Source organism: Leuresthes tenuis, unplaced genomic scaffold (genome assembly GCF_036924035.1).
Source record: "Leuresthes tenuis unplaced genomic scaffold, fLeuTen1.0.hap1 SCAF_7, whole genome shotgun sequence".
NCBI classification, from domain to species: Eukaryota; Metazoa; Chordata; class Actinopteri; order Atheriniformes; family Atherinopsidae; genus Leuresthes; species Leuresthes tenuis.
In genome coordinates, this window is record NW_027325361.1 from 8857299 (window position 1) to 8875272 (window position 17974).

At 38.4% G+C, this 17974-nt stretch overlaps 1 protein-coding gene across 3 annotated transcripts in view; it reads right to left on the bottom strand.

The window, feature by feature from the left end:
- Positions 1–17974, bottom strand: part of pde4ba (phosphodiesterase 4B, cAMP-specific a) — a 155753-nt gene that overhangs the window by 64357 nt on the left and 73422 nt on the right. Inside the window, exon 1 of one of the 3 annotated variants that reach the window (XM_072389131.1) lies at positions 742–1374. The exons of the other annotated variants lie outside the window; for them this stretch is intronic. Coding sequence (XP_072245232.1) covers positions 742–842 — 101 coding nt within the window. The 5' untranslated portion in view covers positions 843–1374. Of the gene's footprint in view, positions 1–741; positions 1375–17974 lie in introns of those variants that run through there. 3 annotated transcript variants of the gene reach the window in all.

Sequence of the window (17974 nt, forward strand, 5' to 3'; positions counted from 1 at the left end):
TTTACAACTTTAACCACCTTTGTTTTGTTTAAAAAAAAAAAAAAAAACAGATGTGTCCAATGAGCTCACTCTTTGATGTCTCCACATCAAGAGTTGGACTCAAGAGAAAAATGAATGCAGGAAGATGAGAAATCCTGCATGGCAACAGTCAAATCTGTGACAGTCGCTAAAGGCTGAGCCTTCTCAAACCCCTCGATGTCACGATGTGTCCTTGTTGTGGTTATATACTTCAGGTCATCTTGTCGCTACTTTGCAACATAGACCAGACTATATTTATGCAGTAGCTAAAAAAAGTAATGGTAATAAACAAATCCAGTGCAACACTTCCAGACTGATTTGCATTACAGTCAACTTGACTCTCGAAACAGCACAAACACAGCAGACAACCTATTCTAAACGTCACCCTGCAAAAACTGTTGCACCCTAAAACAGTCCAGTTCACATGTGACAGTATCTCACCACATACCAGCGGATGATGAGAAATGCATGAGATGAAAGCTCAATTCTAAAATGGGAAGTAAGGCTCAAAACTACACCAGTGATAATTCAAGCTCTAAACAATTGAAGATCTCATGGAACTTTTTTAAATGATGTCAGTTATTTCAGCTGTTGGACTAACTCACATAAAATTGATAAAGATGGACATGAACAAAAGAACAGAAATCTTAGCTCAGATGTGATACAGCATGGCAACATGAAATGCATGTGTGTGTGTGTGTGTGTGTGTGTGTCGGTCCTAACCTGTGAGTATGGCCATGATTGGCAGCATGTAGTCTCCTGATGACCTCCTCACTGAAGTCAAAATGAACCCTTCCTCTGGCACAGGGTGAACGCCGGTACATTTCCCCAACACACACACGCACTCATGCACACACTACCTGGCATACACCATCATATGTGTAACCACAAATGCATCACAAACATTCTAAAAGTATTAGTGTCAAAAACTAATCTTCGTACACACACCTAATATATGAATGTCACACACTACCATACACAGCATCATTAGTAGTAACAGCACAGTGATAAACAGCAAACACCCGTCTCATATGCTCACCATTACAAAATTCATACACACTTTATCACACAAACAGTTACTACTGTCCTTTCATCTGTACAGCAATACATAGCTAATTTAAGCTATTTTCCTTATAACACCTCTGTTAAAGAAAAGTTACTCAGCAGATTATTCACAAGCCAACGTCTCTGTAGTGCAAATAAAAGCAGCAAAAAGGCATCCAGACACCTTCTCCACACACTCGATCTCATGTTACTCAGCAGCAGCAGTCCGCACGTAACATCACGGAACTCTTTCAGCCCTAGTTCACACTCTGACACACTATGCGCTCTCTTCGTGGACTCTTCTCCTCGTCACAGACTATACTTCCTCTCCATGCTGTGCGTGAGTGTGTATAGTATTTGTGTGCGTGTGTGCGCGTGTGCGCGTGTATGTGTGTGTGTAGGGCTCTGTTCCCTTCAGGGCAGCCAGCAGAGTTGGAAGGAAGATTTAAATTCTGGAGTGGAGTCACTGGAGTGGAGTTAGAACGTATTCATCACTGACAGCCTTCATAGCTTTAATTAAACTTATATCTATGGAAAACACACAGAAGCATACAACACACACAAGCAGCAACCCAAAAGATAAAGTGAGCAAACTGTGTTCAATTCTTTCTTCAATGAAATGGCACAACAAAACCATGAAACAACAAGATTCAAAATGTAAAATCTGGTTTATTAACTTTCTGCTTTTTTTACTGCACTGGTGGGGAACGTATAAGCAGTAGTCTTGCTACAGTTTTACACTGTGTCTTATAAGCGCATGCAAACTATGGGTTGTTGTCGCTGTTGCTGGGTGAAGTCCCCTATTACGATTTCTAAGCATTATATAAACATCTAATAAAAGGCTTCAAACACTTCAAAACTACTTTTTCTGTGGGCTCCCTTGACTTGAGGCTGGTGTTTTAACAGATAACAAATGTAAATGTTAAACACAGCTGTAATGATGATGTTTTCATAGCTCTGATTGCTGACAATTATTTTTCTTCAAATTTGAATATATATGCATACAGTTACTGTATAAACTAATGTTTGTGCTTGAGTGTTGAATTAATCATTTTAAAGTGATATTTAATTTTGTTTGTTTGGAATCAAAGAGAGAGCTTTGATTCAGTAGCCAGGTCTACCTTAAATATCAGTGTGTGCGTGCTGTGTGAGAGAGAGAGGTGGCATCTGGTATCATCTCAGGGGGCCGTAGTGCCTGCTGACAACAGTAAAGTATACTGACACCCAAGCCCTCCTTTCTACAACAGCTGTGATGACAGATTTGAGATGAATAACAGCATATACAACATTTTCTGAAGGCATTAGAAATAATGGTTAAAAGGGCAGGAATCGCTTTAAAAGAATACAGCTGAATGCTATCGTGTAAAGTTTTTCACTGTGCAGCAGAGAAGAAAGTCAAGTTTTTGATCGTAAAAAAAAGGTAGCAATGGCCATTTATTTGTCATTTTGAGAGATGAAAATAATGGTTGTTTTATTTGCTGATATCTTGGTCACTTGTTGCGACTATATTCTTCTTATCATCATAGTGCTGCAAGCAGCTCTCCAATTTACACAAAATAAAAGATCATACCATCTGTTAAAGCCAACACTGACATTTCCAGAAGTGAGCACAGCAGACTTGCACACATCTAAGGCAGTACAGCATGTACAGCAGTATATCTGAATGTCTTAATGAGACATCGGACTGATTTTAAACAGCATGATCAAAAGACAAGGTCTGCAAATCAGTCACAACTGTAAAAGAGAAAAACAGGAGTCTTGGATAGAACTGATATGGCCATTCCTTTTTCAATGACACATGAATTGACACTTGAGGTAATCATGAAGTGGTATTTATTAATGATGAAAGCAACTTTATTTTAGCTTCATTTCTTTCATCTTAAATATAACAAGATTTTCAAATCATGGCAAATAGAGTTGGATTGACGAAGTTGTAGAAATACTATCTTCTGACCATGTTTATATCTACATTTAAAAGATAAAGAAAGACAACGGGAAATATGAAATGTCTAAAACTGTACTTGATATTGCTTGCATGAGTAACTCAGTTTTAAGTTTCACTTCTTCTAACAGTCAATTGAAACTTGACAGCCAAACTCTCCTGACTTACAACTGGAGGCGTATCTAAAATCTGCTTGCATGACAGGACAAGTAAGAGCCGTCATCATTAATTTGAACATGACTCAGAGAGATAACACATGAGACAAGTACTTGCAAAACCATATAAGGGGAGGAGTAGCATCACAGAATGCAAAACCTCAATTGCTACTACGTTCCCACACTGCTTTTCAAAAAAACAATGGTGTGAGACACAAAATATGTGATTGTCACAGGCCTGCTTGTATCCTCAACAACAAACACTGTCACGGTTTATGTTTTGATTCTCCTGTTTTCAGGTTCTTTGTTATGTTTCAGGTTCTTTTCCAGGTTCCATGTTAATTTCTTGTCACTTAGTTCACTCAAGTCATCTGTTTTCTGTTCCACAGCTGCACATCATCACCAATCACCTCCCCATAGAACAGAGTTTCCTGGTTTTCCTCACTCTACCTTTCATGCCACAGTCACGTTTGTTAAAGTAAGGTTTTGCCACCATAGCCACAGTTTATTCATAGTCTTGTTTTTCATAGTCTTGTTTGTTATTTATCACAGTCTTGTTTTGCTACATTTAGTATTTCTGGATATCCGGCTCAGTTGCGTTTTTTGCTTTTGCCTTTGGAATAAACCTTTTTGATTTTGAAGACTGCATCTGGGTCCTCCCTTCTCCTGCACCACGAGTTCTTGACAAACACAACAGCAGTCCTCCTTTATAATGTATGTAAGGATAACTTTAGGTGAAAAAGATATAGAAAGAACAAGACAAAGACAGTTGGAATACTTTGCTGTTAAAATGTGAGGAGAATATTGGTTTTGGATCTCATGGAGTCAACAAAATTGAACAAATATGTCAAAATGTATGAGTGACCCATTCCCATGTTTACAGGTACCCCATGTCTTAGTGGGTTGAACTGATACTGAGATCTTATATAACTTAGTTTTCAAACAGTCAAATCACTACAAATGGAAGAGATATTTGCCTTGTACTTGTGATATAATATGTTTAACTCAAGTTTGAAAGGCCTTACATTTATAAAATCAGTCGTGTAACGTGTCATGTTGCTGCTAACATTGAATGGATCTATCACTGCTGCTCAAGTTTGTCATAGAATCCCAATGCTTAAGAAGGAATAAATACATAAACAGCAAATCCAGAGCTCTGTGATTTGGCAGGTTAAACAAAAGCTCCTTGCAGTTAAAAAAGCTGAATAAAACTGCAGCCAACAGTGTGCCACAGAAAGAAATTACTCATTGTGTGTATTAGCTGAGCTCTGTTCCTTTTCATTTGTCCATCCTTTAAAATAAACAGCATGCGCCAACAGTGGCACTATGAAAACAAACCCTGGCAACATGAATGCTCTTGTGTTTAGCACCAGTTCTAATTATAGATAAACAATGAATAACCCAGTTACCCAGGGCGTTATTCTCACACCTTTCAACAACATCACACATTACCAGATAATTCTGGCCTTTCACTCCCTGGAATGACAGGCAAAACATTTTTTTAGACAAAATCCTGTAGGTTCCTTCCATGAACATGAGAGGGCACCATTTATTTTCACAGAGAAAGAGCCAGTGGCTGCATTCCGCAAGCATCAGCATTCACAAGATGGCAGTGTTTTAACAGTATTTTGTCCTGAGTTGGTACTGACAAGCCATGCAACTCACATTTACAGGATGTGGCTTGCAAGATGTGCTACAAGATGAGTCAAGCCGTACTGAAAGCACTGAGAACAAGCATTACACACAACCTGAACGCGGCTCATCCAAATGTTATTTTGTGTTGAACCAAAATGACGGCGATAATGCTTCTGAGCTGTCCTGCAGAATCTGCACTGTAGGAACTGCAGCAAAGTGATATGAGCCTGTAATCCCTCCAACCTACAATGATCATAATTATGAATTAGGCTGATAGGAGAATGTGCTCTGCATATGAAGATCAATATGCAGGGGAAAAGCAATATACGTTTGCCAACCCATCATTACACCACAGGAATCTACATAATGATGACCGTAGCTCCGTTAGGGGATGATGCATGTAATTTGTATAACAGCGGCTAAGCTCCTGTCCAAAACACCAACTTTTTAAAAAAATCTATAGCTTGATCAGACGTCCTCTTGACAGTTTAAAAGTTGCCTGTCAAAGTATCATGCCTCTGAATTGGCCTCGTCATTTGACTTGCAATCATGCACCAGAATATAACCAACAAACTTAGTTGAATGTCTTATCTCAGTAGAACAGACAAAGGCTGCTAATAGAATCACAGCTGTATTTGACTGGAAAGAAAGGCAGAAGATCCTCTCTGATATGAACACTTTCTTCGCTCACACAAACAGACATCAGGATCAAACAACTTGCAGGATCCCTGAAAGCTCTTTAAAAATAAACTCTGAAAAAAAAGGAAGAATCAGAGTTCATAGGGGAAGGTTGACTGTTTATCAAAAGGGTGGAAAGACATCAAGGAATTTTTGCTGATGGCAACAATCTGATCCAGATTCAGATGACAATGAAATCCTCCATCTTCCATATGTGATGTTTTGAATTGGTTCAGAAATTCAAAATACAGATTTTTTGACATCCTCACCTAGTGTTCTATATCTTGAAAAGTAGAAGCACGAGGATAATATGTTTATGCATTAAGCAGATGCATTTTACCAAAGCGACTTACAGATAGGATAAGGGGGTCTTGCCTAAGGACCCCTACTGGAGGCAGTACCTTTCATGGAGGGGATTTGAACCCAGATCTCCCACATGAAGGGTGGCAAGCATACCACTACACTATGCAGTCCCGCAGGACAGCAAGTATAGCAGGACATCAAAAGCAAATCAACAAGAAAAATCTTATGTGGGATTCCTGTTGGTTTCATTAAGATTCACTGTCGTCTAATTATCCCATTGGAAACCAATCTGTAAATGATCCACGCAAAAAACTTTCTTTTCTCTAAAGCGACCATGGGGATCAAGGGGATTTTATCTCTATGAGCTGCGCTGCCAGTCTTAATTGCTTTTGTTTATTTTTACCCCATGTGATAAATGTGATCAAATTAGAGGAAAGGGATTGGATTGTTATTCAAACTACCACTCTTGTTCTTCATGACATTAATGCACCATTGATAGAGAGTAGAAGTTGTATTGTACAAGTTATTTAAACGTAGAGACTTACATTACATACAAGGATAATCGGGAAGATGATGGCAATGGTGGAACATCGGAGGGTTTGTTCCATTATTGCATCTAAATGTAAGGACATGAAATACATATAATGTAAGTCAAGGATTGCAAAAAATATACCATTCAATTGGGAATCTGTGTGGCCATTTTTTGGTGGTGCAAACAGCATGTGTGAAAATATAAATTGAGAAAGGGCAGTAGAGTAATACAGCACAGCATTCTAAACTATATATGCACTGTAATGATGACATGCATTCACTCATGTTGCTCATTCTAATTAGCTTTCCAGACATAGAATTACACAATCTGATGAGAGTGTGTGATATTTGAAGATCATTCAGGTACAGAATTAAACTGTAAAACACTAGAATGAGAATCCAAACTTTGCTACAGTGTTAGGTGGCAAGGTTGAGAGTATAAGGTTGGGAACTACTGATCTAGTAGATTCAGAGTAAACAGCAAAACAAAAGCTGCTTATTTTCCGCATCTGATCAAGTGGCATCTGAGAGTTTATTCAAACAGTTCATCATTCATAACCTTCCACTTTAAAAGGAGTGTCCTTCTTCACGTTGAGGATCACTTCAGTAGTGTAGTATTTTTACAACTACCATTACCTCCTCTTCTGCCCTCAAGATTACCTCACTTAGTTTGGATTTGGTCATGCATTTTCACTTCTCCATCACAGATAACGCAATTATTGAGTTGCCATGGAAACCTCACCTTGACGTGTGAAGAGAGAGCAGCAAAAAAACACACAGATCTCTGAGCTCTGGCTCCAGCTCGAACATGACTCTGGACAATGCATTCATCCACTGACATATCTCTAATAGCTCCCAGCAGCATCCATCCATGTTGAGAAGAAAAACACAAGTAGCAGATATGGATTTTAAGTTCTTATGGCACCATATTTGATTGGCAGGTAACAAATTTGACTAAGATACACAGTTTTTTGTCTTGGTGGTTTTGCCAAAACATCACTACCCAGGGCTCCCTCCCCCTTCTCCATCTTTCTCAGTATAAAACTAATTCCCCTCTCTGAAAAAAGGGCACTGCAGTCATTCCCTGCTGTGATTAACCTAATCCCTTTGCAGAGTAGGGCTCCTCTCAGTAGGTACACCATAATGTGTTTGACGTCATGTGCACTTATGCTATGATAACCCGGGGAACGCTCAGGAAAAATGTGTGAATTTTAAGCAGTATAGAGTGTAATGCTACTAACATCACATATTGCCAGTGAAAACCTTCAAATAGAGAGCTCAGACGCACCATAGCTTGACAGTAAGTACATTGATACTTGAGTAAAGATCCCACAGTCCAACAAAACTAGAAAATATCTGTATTTCACATGCAATAATAAATTCTTTATCATAGTGAGTAAGTTGTTAAAAAAGGAAACTTTTCCTCTGACAGTTTGTTTTCCTACATGACTCAAAGAAAATGAAGTGAAGTGTATTTGTAATCTACTACTTCTGAAGTTTTTCAAGCCCCATGAAGTATAAAAACACAAGCACATAAATATCAAGCAGACACTGACAGTAAAGGTCACTAGAATTACTTATGGTTGTCAGTTCAAATTCATAAAAATACATAATCATGGAAGCTCCTACGAAGATTAAACTGTACCTGTTATTAAGAGGTAACCTGCACCATTTTCAAAGGAATGACTTGAAACAGCCAATTCTTCAGTTACCATTTACATAATACTTGTCATAAATGCCATCAGGTGGTAAAAGCAAAACAGGTGGCCCCAGGAGCTTTGTGATGCTTACTTGTGCAGTTATTTGAGGAACTGCTGCATGTAGCAAGCCAACAATCAGTTCATAACATTTACTGTCCCCTGATGTAATGCACAATTTTGTTTAAAAGGAGGTCTATGAAGAGGTAAAATAAAGTTTTCCAAGCTAAAAAAAAAATAAAAAAAGGTAACAGTCAGTCAACAATCTAATTAACTTGCTGACCAATGAAAAAGTTTCTTAAAAAGAAAAAAAAAGAGGTTTGCAAATGACTAATACTTCTGACACAAAGTTATCTAACCTGCTCAAGTGGATCCTCTCTCTAATTCCCATCATGTTAACCACTTGTTACTGAGAGTTTGATGGAGACTTGATGTCAGTTTGATCCCATTCAGAGGAGAAACCGCTGAGTTTACATTCAGCAAGATCCCAAGGTGTTGTGAGGAGTTTAGCTTTGACAATATGAGAACTGTACTTCCAGACAAATGTAAAACTGTCATATGTGCATAATATCTTAGCCAACCTGAGTTGAAGAACTGCATTTTTTTTCTATTCTGGATAGCTAATAGAAGCTAAGAACTTATATAAGGCTAATCATTTAATATCTGTCATTGCTTAAAAAACATTTGGTGAAACTATTTTGTTGTTGTTCGTATAAAATTCACCAGCATGTTGTTATCAAGGTTTTGACTCCAACTAATTTGCACAGTAACAAAAGTAGTCAACACCAAATGAAACTGATAAAATAATATATATTTTTAAGCAACCTGTTGAAACTGGGTGTTTTTGTTTGATAGTGGTAGTGATGTCAGCATTTGATCATCTGCAATGTTATGAAATATTTCCTATGGGACTGTCTGTCTCCTGATAGTCATTTTACCAGCAACATTCTTATTTGTGTATTGTATGACAATATATGACAATATATAAATCTAAGATGATGATGGGTGGCTTGTAGGTTGTATAAGAGGGCTCCCCTCCTTACATAAGAGCAGGGAATCGGGTAACGAGCCCTTCATGTGATAGTTTGTCTCTTTGGCTCCTTTCTTTTTACTTCCAAACATAATGTTTTATCAGCTTATCTCCACCTGTCAGGTTTTGGGATCCGTGGGAGAGGTACTCCACAAAGTGGCTTTGGGTCAACACAAAGATTCACTTTATCTTCATAAATCAAGGAGAATAAATGAGGTAATGTTCTCCAAATCGAAAGTCTCTGGCAACGCTGTACACACTTCACTAATTCAGAACATGTGCAAGCGCTTCACTTTTAAGCTTGAACGTTAACAAAGGTGCTCATAACATTTGAGTGATTACTCAGCTATAACTAATTCTGCTTCAGACTTTATTTAGGTTAATTATTCTACTTTACAGAATTACAAACTAAATTAGATTGGGTGCCTCCTAATTCCCCAAAGAGGGAACATTTCTCTTGTTGATGAAACCCTGAAGTATCACATTTCACTGTGACAACCTGAGGAGCAGAAGCTTATTTACTCTAGCCTTTAAGCTATCTTACTGTATACTACATCTAGAGCAGCACGACATGCTTTAAATGTGTTAGATCCCTGTTAAGTGCTACAAACATGAATATGGAAAAAAGCTGTTGAAGCCTAGACATGTATTAGTGTATGGGTGGAAATATTTGTGTCGCTCTAATCAGAAGGAATGGTTACCATCAGAGGAGAACAGAAATGGCTATTTTTCTATGCAGTTTTCTTACAGAAAGTATTTTCTTGCAGCTCACAGTTTTAATAGCAATTGCCAGCAGTGATCTACACAGTGACTCGCTGAGCTACCACTATAAAGCACCAAGTCTATATTTCAACTGCAATTACAGGTACCTCATGTTTTGAATAAAGCACAGAGTGCATTACAAGGTGTTTGAGTACAGATCGTCAACTAGACACCCTGCAGCTGGAAAAAGGAGGTTTCTATCAAGTTGTACATGTTTTAAGATGACAGATTGATGTTTTACATCCTTGTCTTCATATATATGGAACAAAAAAATAGAGAAAATCATGCTGAACAACACATATTCAAGACACCATCACAAAATGCGAAACTACAACCTAAGGAAATGTTAACTTAACCCACATACAGCATGTTAAAAATGATACATTTAATTTGCTTTCCACCAAACTGTAGACATACAATAGCCAGATGATCCTTGTTATGGTGGTTTTAAGGAAATGACAGCACTTCGTTAAAGTCAAGAAAAGATTGTATAGAATTTGATGACTTGAGTTTTTGTTTCTTAAAACTAAGCATATTGAAAAAAACAAAATAAAAAACAACTTTGGGAAGCCCACCATCCACTCATTACCTTCCTGTAGCTGGTAAGATTCATGACTGGTTCAGTCTGGATTCATTTAGTAAGGAAAATACTGCCTCAGATCATTTTCATCATAATTTCACAGGGAAAACTCATACGAGTCAATTCTAGAAAACAAAATAGGGTTGCAATAGTGAACCTGCATCCACTGTGACAAGCCAAAAAAAACACATTTACATAGAAAACCCACGAGTGGGGACGAATGCAGAATGGGATGATGGGAACCTTGAGCCTGGATGATGTCATCATAACCCATTTGTGATGAAAAAAACTTGCTTCTTGTTTGTTCAATATCCTCCGCAAATCTTAATTCAGTTACTTACTTGATTTGATTCATCGAGGATAAAAGTGCGAGACTGGTTTTACAGAAAAAAATTTCTTTAGTTGCAGCAAATCCACAACTTTCTCATCCTGGAGCCCCACCGTGGATGGTCAGAGGATAGTTTAAGATATTCAAAAACTCCAAATCTGTCCGTTTTAGTAACTGGTAACACAAAACCCTCCTTCATGTTTGTTGTTATCACCTCTGAGGTCATAAGTTTAAAAATAGACAAAAAAAGTGGGTTGAAGGCACAATCCTCATTCTGTCACAGCAGACAGATATTGGCAGTGGATATTTTTAGTACTGTCAATGGATTTCTAAAGTCCTGGTAATTAAAAGGTAAAAAAATTGATACAAATTAAAACGTTAAATACTAAAATCCCATAGTTAAATGTTAGTCAGAGCATTTGTTCCATTTCAGCTTTCCATGAGCATCCTGAGCTGTGTTTCAAGTTCCTGCCTGTTCCTGTCCTGATGAAATTGATGCTGTTCCACTTTCAAGTCTCTGCCTCAGTTCAGGCCTGCAGGGCCACATACAGGTCACATTTCATGGATGGTCTATGATCCCCAGCCCACAGCAACCATATATTTTCGTGGGTCATTTACACAATCCTGATTTTGAACAATCCAGCTGATTGTTATTTTTCAATTAGCTTCAAAACACGCCAGGGATAGCAAAAACTTTAGTGTAATCTGCTACAGTAAAAGATACATGGCTGTACATTTAATGATGGTGTAGTTGAAACTTGATGTTGCGCCAAGTTACTGTTGTACTGTAAGAAAGAGCAAGAATTCATTAGCAAATTTTAAATGGCTATATCAGCACAGGCCTTCCCCTACAATACCTATCCCACCTTAGTTTACTTAAGTAAATGTATGACATTAGCCTTCTTTTAATGAAACAACATCCTATCAATAAAAGTATCAAATCATTTAGAAACATGATAAAACATTTGCTCTTCATTAGTTTCCCTTTTCGTATTACCTGAGTTCTTTCATGCTATAGCACAACAGCCAAATACGTCTCCCTGCACATGACAAATGAACCCATCCAAGGTCTGATTACAGACAACATTACAGTTTGAAAGATAGAAGCAACAACTGTAGGCTGCATAGAAGAACCCAGACCCCACTTTTGAAAACAGCATGCAGAATGCACTAAGAACTACACGTTTACAAAGCTACTGGCTGATGTGCAGCTTGACACTTGAGCCTACTTGCTGAATATCAAGTGTCGCTCAAGCAAGCACTAACACCTGCAAGCTGAAATAAAAAAAACAAAAACTTTTTTGCTTTGCTGCCCACATTACTTGTCCATGCAAAGTGCCTCTATACAACAGCATGCAGAGAAACAAGAGGGTTCAAAAGCACTTGACTCGTGGCTCTGTGTGGTCGCAATTGTTTGCTTTGAAATCTGGTGCTTTTCACTACACTCAGTAGGTGTTTTACTCAGGAAATGACTTTTTGCTAAAACTATAATAGATAGAACAAGCTTTTTTTCTAATATGATATGACTGATGGGGGAAAAAAAAGATTATTATTAAAGCTGAAGCCATTTTCAAACCATGATTAAAGCTTGGAATCACAGAGGTGTGTAATGGAGAGTATTGCATGCTCTGTGATTAATCTTTCTACCTCAATATCAAACTATTCATTAGTCATCTAATGTTAAGCTGCCAGTCAAGTGCTTAGACTGCAGCTTCAGCCCATAAAATGGGTTACACAGCATAAGAAAACTTTAAAATCATAAACTAACTACTTGGCACAGAGATAAACATGAAAGGTAAAAGGGTGACATGTCTTTCAAAGGGCAATATGGTACTGCAGGATTCGATATTCATACATTTCCACTCTCCCTTAGTACTCTGCTGACCCTGCCTTATATATTTACAACTCGCATAAAACCAGCCACTAGACCCAAATTACAAATCAAAATTCTCTTTCCTCTCTCTGTAGCTGAGAGCTGCACCTCCTACTTATTAGCAAAAGTCTCACAGATGGAGTGTGATTCAGAGTTCAGCTAACTCATATGCACACATGCAGTCGCTCTCCAGCACACATACACACTTCATCCTAAAACAAAGACTGCAAACGAAAACAAAAATTTCTTTAGTATCATAGAGTTCGTAGACAAAAACTACACAAAAAATAGCCATGAACTGGGAAACACTGCAAACACACCAAAGCTCTGTTGTATGCCACACAGTTCATTGCACACATGAGGCAATGTTGGCATCATTTCTTCCTCCAAAACTATTCAGCATTCGACTTTGACAAGTTGTTTTGTCACATAGTACGTATGCATAATAAATGTTATATTTAAAATGATCTGTTCCACTCACAAATATATTATGGGGAACTAAAAGTATGAACAACTCAACCTTAAGTCAGGTCAAAAGCGATCAAAAATTTTATTGTAAAATTCAGTCACCTCTACAACCAAAAACATTTCAACTGAAGTCCACTTAGGGATTATATTAATCCAAATTTACATCAAGTTCACATAAGTTCTATTCAACATACATTTCTTGGAAAACTAAAAAAAAATTGTCCTCAAATCTGACAAATTCCTCAGCATTTCTGGGCAATTGAGGACATAAGGCCATATCTTATGAGTATGTACTGGCTGACCACGTGAGAGGTCTGTGTGCAATAAAGTATAAACCAGGAGGAGTGATGTGAGAAGAAATGTGAAATCACTGGTGCGATTGAGTAATAGGATAGAGAAGAGAAGTCTTTTGTAGTAGTTTTTTCACTACAATACATTCTTTATCAATTAGAATTATGCTGTTTGTGTATACACGGATAATGTAGAATATGACAGAAGCCTTAACTTTGTTTCTGAACCTCAAAAAAGCCCTTTTGTATGAAAAATATAAAGGTAGAAAGTATTTTTGGTCATTATCAAGTGGCAGCATATATTGAAGAGAAGAGAGATATTTTCTTACCAAACTATTTTTATTGTTCATTATTGCTTCATTAAGGCCAGAACATAACTTGGATATTAAGCATGCTCAGCACTGCTGAGTAAATCAAGTAAATGCATTTAAATATCAACAGTACATTTAAATTGGGAAATGATTTGCTTTATAGCCAAGAATATTATTTATGATAGATGACTTTCCTCACATTTCTGCTGTCAGGTCAAACACTAAAAGAAAAAAGAAGAAAAACATGCTGCTCTACTTGCTGCCACCACCAACGCTGTGGCTGCCAACGCATGTCACAACCCCAGCATCGACCTGTGGGCTCTGATTCTTCATGCTTCCTCACAGGGGGCCCACATTGATCTCTTCCGGTGCCCACTTTTGCTGTTTTTAAATTATGCTTCGCAGGGAGCAACACGAAACCTTTGGCCTCAACACCAAAACAAAATCTATAAACTTGCTCCTATCCAATTAAAATGTTCTTGATCAATATGTTAAATGGCTGTATGCAACGCATTCAGTGCCTTAAAGTGAATGCGTTGCAAATCTCTTATTGATTCAACTTTTCTTTTTATCCAAATCAGAAGAAGAAATACAGACAAATGAACGTCTAAAAGAGGATTCAGTTTGAGTCCTAAAGACATACTAAGATCTGACCGATCCAGTCTGTTACAGACAAGCCATGATGGATTTTGTCCTTGACACACAAAGCAGACATAAAGCACTCAGGTACAGAGAGCCACAAAGGCCACCACTGAGATTACAATGTTATTTTCATCAGGATTCTGTGTGGGTCTGTCTCACCTTACATGTAACACCTCTGGACATATCTGTTTGTGGCGTGCGTTTTCAGAAAGTGTGTGCATATGCCAGTGTGACGCACATAGATACCAGCAAACATAGCTGCTTGGTTGCCATGACTGAAGGTTTCAACAAAGCAATGCTTCAAATACCTTCCTTTTTTTCTTCTTTAAGCAATTTTTGCTCCTCTGTTGTTGCCTTATCCCCATGCTTTGCTAGTAATAGAAAGCTTTTTTCTTATTCTATTAGTCTTTTCTTTTATATTTCTATAATATACTCTTATTGTTTTTTTGTTCCTTTTGCCCTCAGTCCTTGTTTACTTAATCACAGATTCCCTTCAACATCATTTCCTTAATTTTCATTACTGTTCATGCCATCATCTTATTTCCTGTAATTATATATCAGTATCACATTACTCATCAGTTTCTGTGTGCAGCTGTGCTCCTCACCTGTGTTTTTCTTATTATTTTAGATGAAGATGAGAGCCTCATACCAAGGCTGTATTCCTATTTGTGTCTCGTCTGAGTTTGTCTCCCACAAACAACTACTAAGGCCACTTGGGATTTTGTTTCCTTCTTGTGAGGCTACTTTGATGTTTTGTTTGTTCTGTTTAAACAGAGGAGAGAGGAGAATGATTACCGCAGTGATCTGAGACACCGTAGAGACACCTGACCCATGGATGTAGTTAACTCATTAGGACCTGATTAAACATATGGGTGTACTTATGCTCACAGTTTTGATAGTTAATTAAGTTATCTTTTTTGTAGCTCTATTTGTATCCACCCATTAATCAACTTTATATATCCTGCACATGGCTGAAATTATTTCCATATACAACGTAAGAACAGGGTTTTATAATAGAAAACAGATCCACAATTGCTTATAATTTAGAGGTTTGACAATCAGCTGGAAACTCCTCTTCTTGAACCCTGCACAAAACTTTGTTAGGGAGGCTAAACAGCATGATAGCCTGTTAATTCCAGTCCTTCTTTGAAAATAGGGGAACACTTACATAGCAAGAGCTGCATGACATTTCACTATCTCTTTGTGTCAACTATTTTCAGCTGGGCACAATAAAGTAAGATCTACGTACGCACAAATGAAATACTTTCAATAAACGGGGTCAAAAGCTCTGGGAGTTGTGACTTATTGCTCCTCTCCCTCTTTAAGAATAAATAAAGTCAACTTCATTAGGTGAGACATTAAAGCAATTGAGTGCCATGGCTTGCATGTTTTTGTAATCACCATAACCACCCAGGTAGGATGCCTTGTTGCTTTTGGACTAACTGTCCAGCCATTCATTCATCCATCCGTTTTGTATACCCACTTAATCCGTCGGTCGGGTTGCGGAGGGGCTGTAACCTATTCCAGTGGTCATCGGGTAAGAGGTGGGGTACATCCTGGACAGGTCGCCAGTCCATCAAAGGGCCACACAGAGACAAACAACCACACACACACTTACACTCACTCCTAAGGACAATTTTAGATACACCAATTAACCTAACACTCATGCCCCAGCATGTCTCCCTGTCTTCCAGCCGGGAGTTGAACCTGGAACTCTCTTGCTGTGAGGTGATGGTGCTAACCACCACATCACCATGCAGCCCCTGGACAAATTGTCATTATGGAAATGGGAAAAGTATCCCATGGGTCTCTAAAGTTAATGCTGCAAAGTTGGATAAGAATTTGACTTTCAGGAATTTCTCTGTCAATATCTGCACTTTGACATTATTTTCTTTTTTAGGTCAGCAGTATCTGCTAAGATCAGTGCCTTGGCAACAGCTCACCTCACCTCCCACAGTGTGTCTCTGTGGTTTCAAACCAGGCAAACCAAGTCTTTCAGAACAGAAACTACAGTACTTCTGCACTCGTGAATTCTTGCCTCTCTTCACAACTCCCTCTCAACTCTCAGGTTGTCACAAACAATGTCCCAGTCACAAAGCATCCCTTCAGATTCTTTATTCTAAGTAAAATAAGGAATCTGATCATGTGACAGGCAAATTGTCTGTTCAGATTATAGTCACACTAAAATATGTTTAGCTGAGACTAAAGGGTTTAACAGTGACCAAGTGAACAGAAGTAAAACAATTCTCAATTTTGTTTTTGTTAACTGCGAAGCTGTTGCATTTGTACATTAACAATTAAGCAGCCATGAAAATACCCTAGCTTACAGGAGCGCAGGTTAGTAGGCATAATTAGAAGATGTGGGCACTCCAGGTCAGAGTACCCAGGTTGCACTACGGTATCCTGTATCATGGACCAGTGACATCCCTAGTGACACCATTGTAAATGTTTGTTTGTACATCCTGTATGTATGAGGGGCTGTGTGACTATTGTTAATGTAATGCATGGACACAGACGCACACACACCATTTGGTCTGCAACCTGAGTGGAGGAATCAAATTCCAGGCTCTCACTCTAATACCAAGCCTCTACATCTGTCTCTTTCTTATGCACAAGCCTTCGATTTACAATAAACCTGATGGAGAGCCATATAATTTAAGTGACACCAGGACCACTTCAGAGGCAGACTTAAGAGAAACCCACATCACACAAATGACAAAAGAAGTCCAGTCTTTTGACAGAATCAGCACAAAGAAGAGGCATATTCTCTTCTTTCACTGTTCCTCTGCTCTGCCCATCCTCTACCACATTTCTCATACTGGTCCTGCACTACCATTCACTCCTCTCATGATGCCTATGTCACTCACTGAGTTACTCTGTCCTGTCACCTCAATTTCCAGCATTTCTCATGCTGTATTATTTAAAAGGACAGAGGTATTTTGTGTGTCGTTTCTACAGATCAAATGTTCCTCTGTAAGCCAAAAGCTGAGTGCTCTAGATATGACATAAAATATGTAATAGCTTCAAAGATGGAATTTAATAGGTGCTTCTGACTTGCAGGAAATTCACTCGCCCCATAGCTGAATCATTGTATCTGATAATGATTGCTTACAGTATGGCACATCCCAGGTGGTCCCAACCATGAGGCAAGAATTTACACCTAGTCATGCTGAGGACAAGGGGAGGAGAGGATGAGCTCAATGAGCTCAGTAGTGGAACAACTTTCTGTAGGCGTAACAGGGTTGTTTCAGTCTTTTGCTGCTGCCTGTAAGTCTTCAAGCTTGGCAGCAGCATACACATTCTCTGACAGAACACAGTTTGCATAAAAGTCTTAAGCCTTGCATAGTAAGGGATCAGTTGTTTGAGGGAATGTAGGTTGAAAAAAGGAAAATGAAAATAAAAGACAGAAAAAGAGAGGAAAGGAATGCAGGAGATTAAATGTGATAGGCATATGAAAAAGGAAACAAGGGAGTTCCAGATGAGCAGGGAGGGCAAGATTATCCAGAACAGACTAAAAGGCATTTGAATGATCAAAACAAGGTGTTCAAGAAAAAATGAAAAAATAAAAATAAAAAACATACATCATCTTCTTTAAAACTGGTCCAGCTGAGTCACTTCACTGCAGAGTGACTGCAGAGCTGAGACACTGCTCATCAGCTCTGCATTCATTTCACAGCACAGAATCTG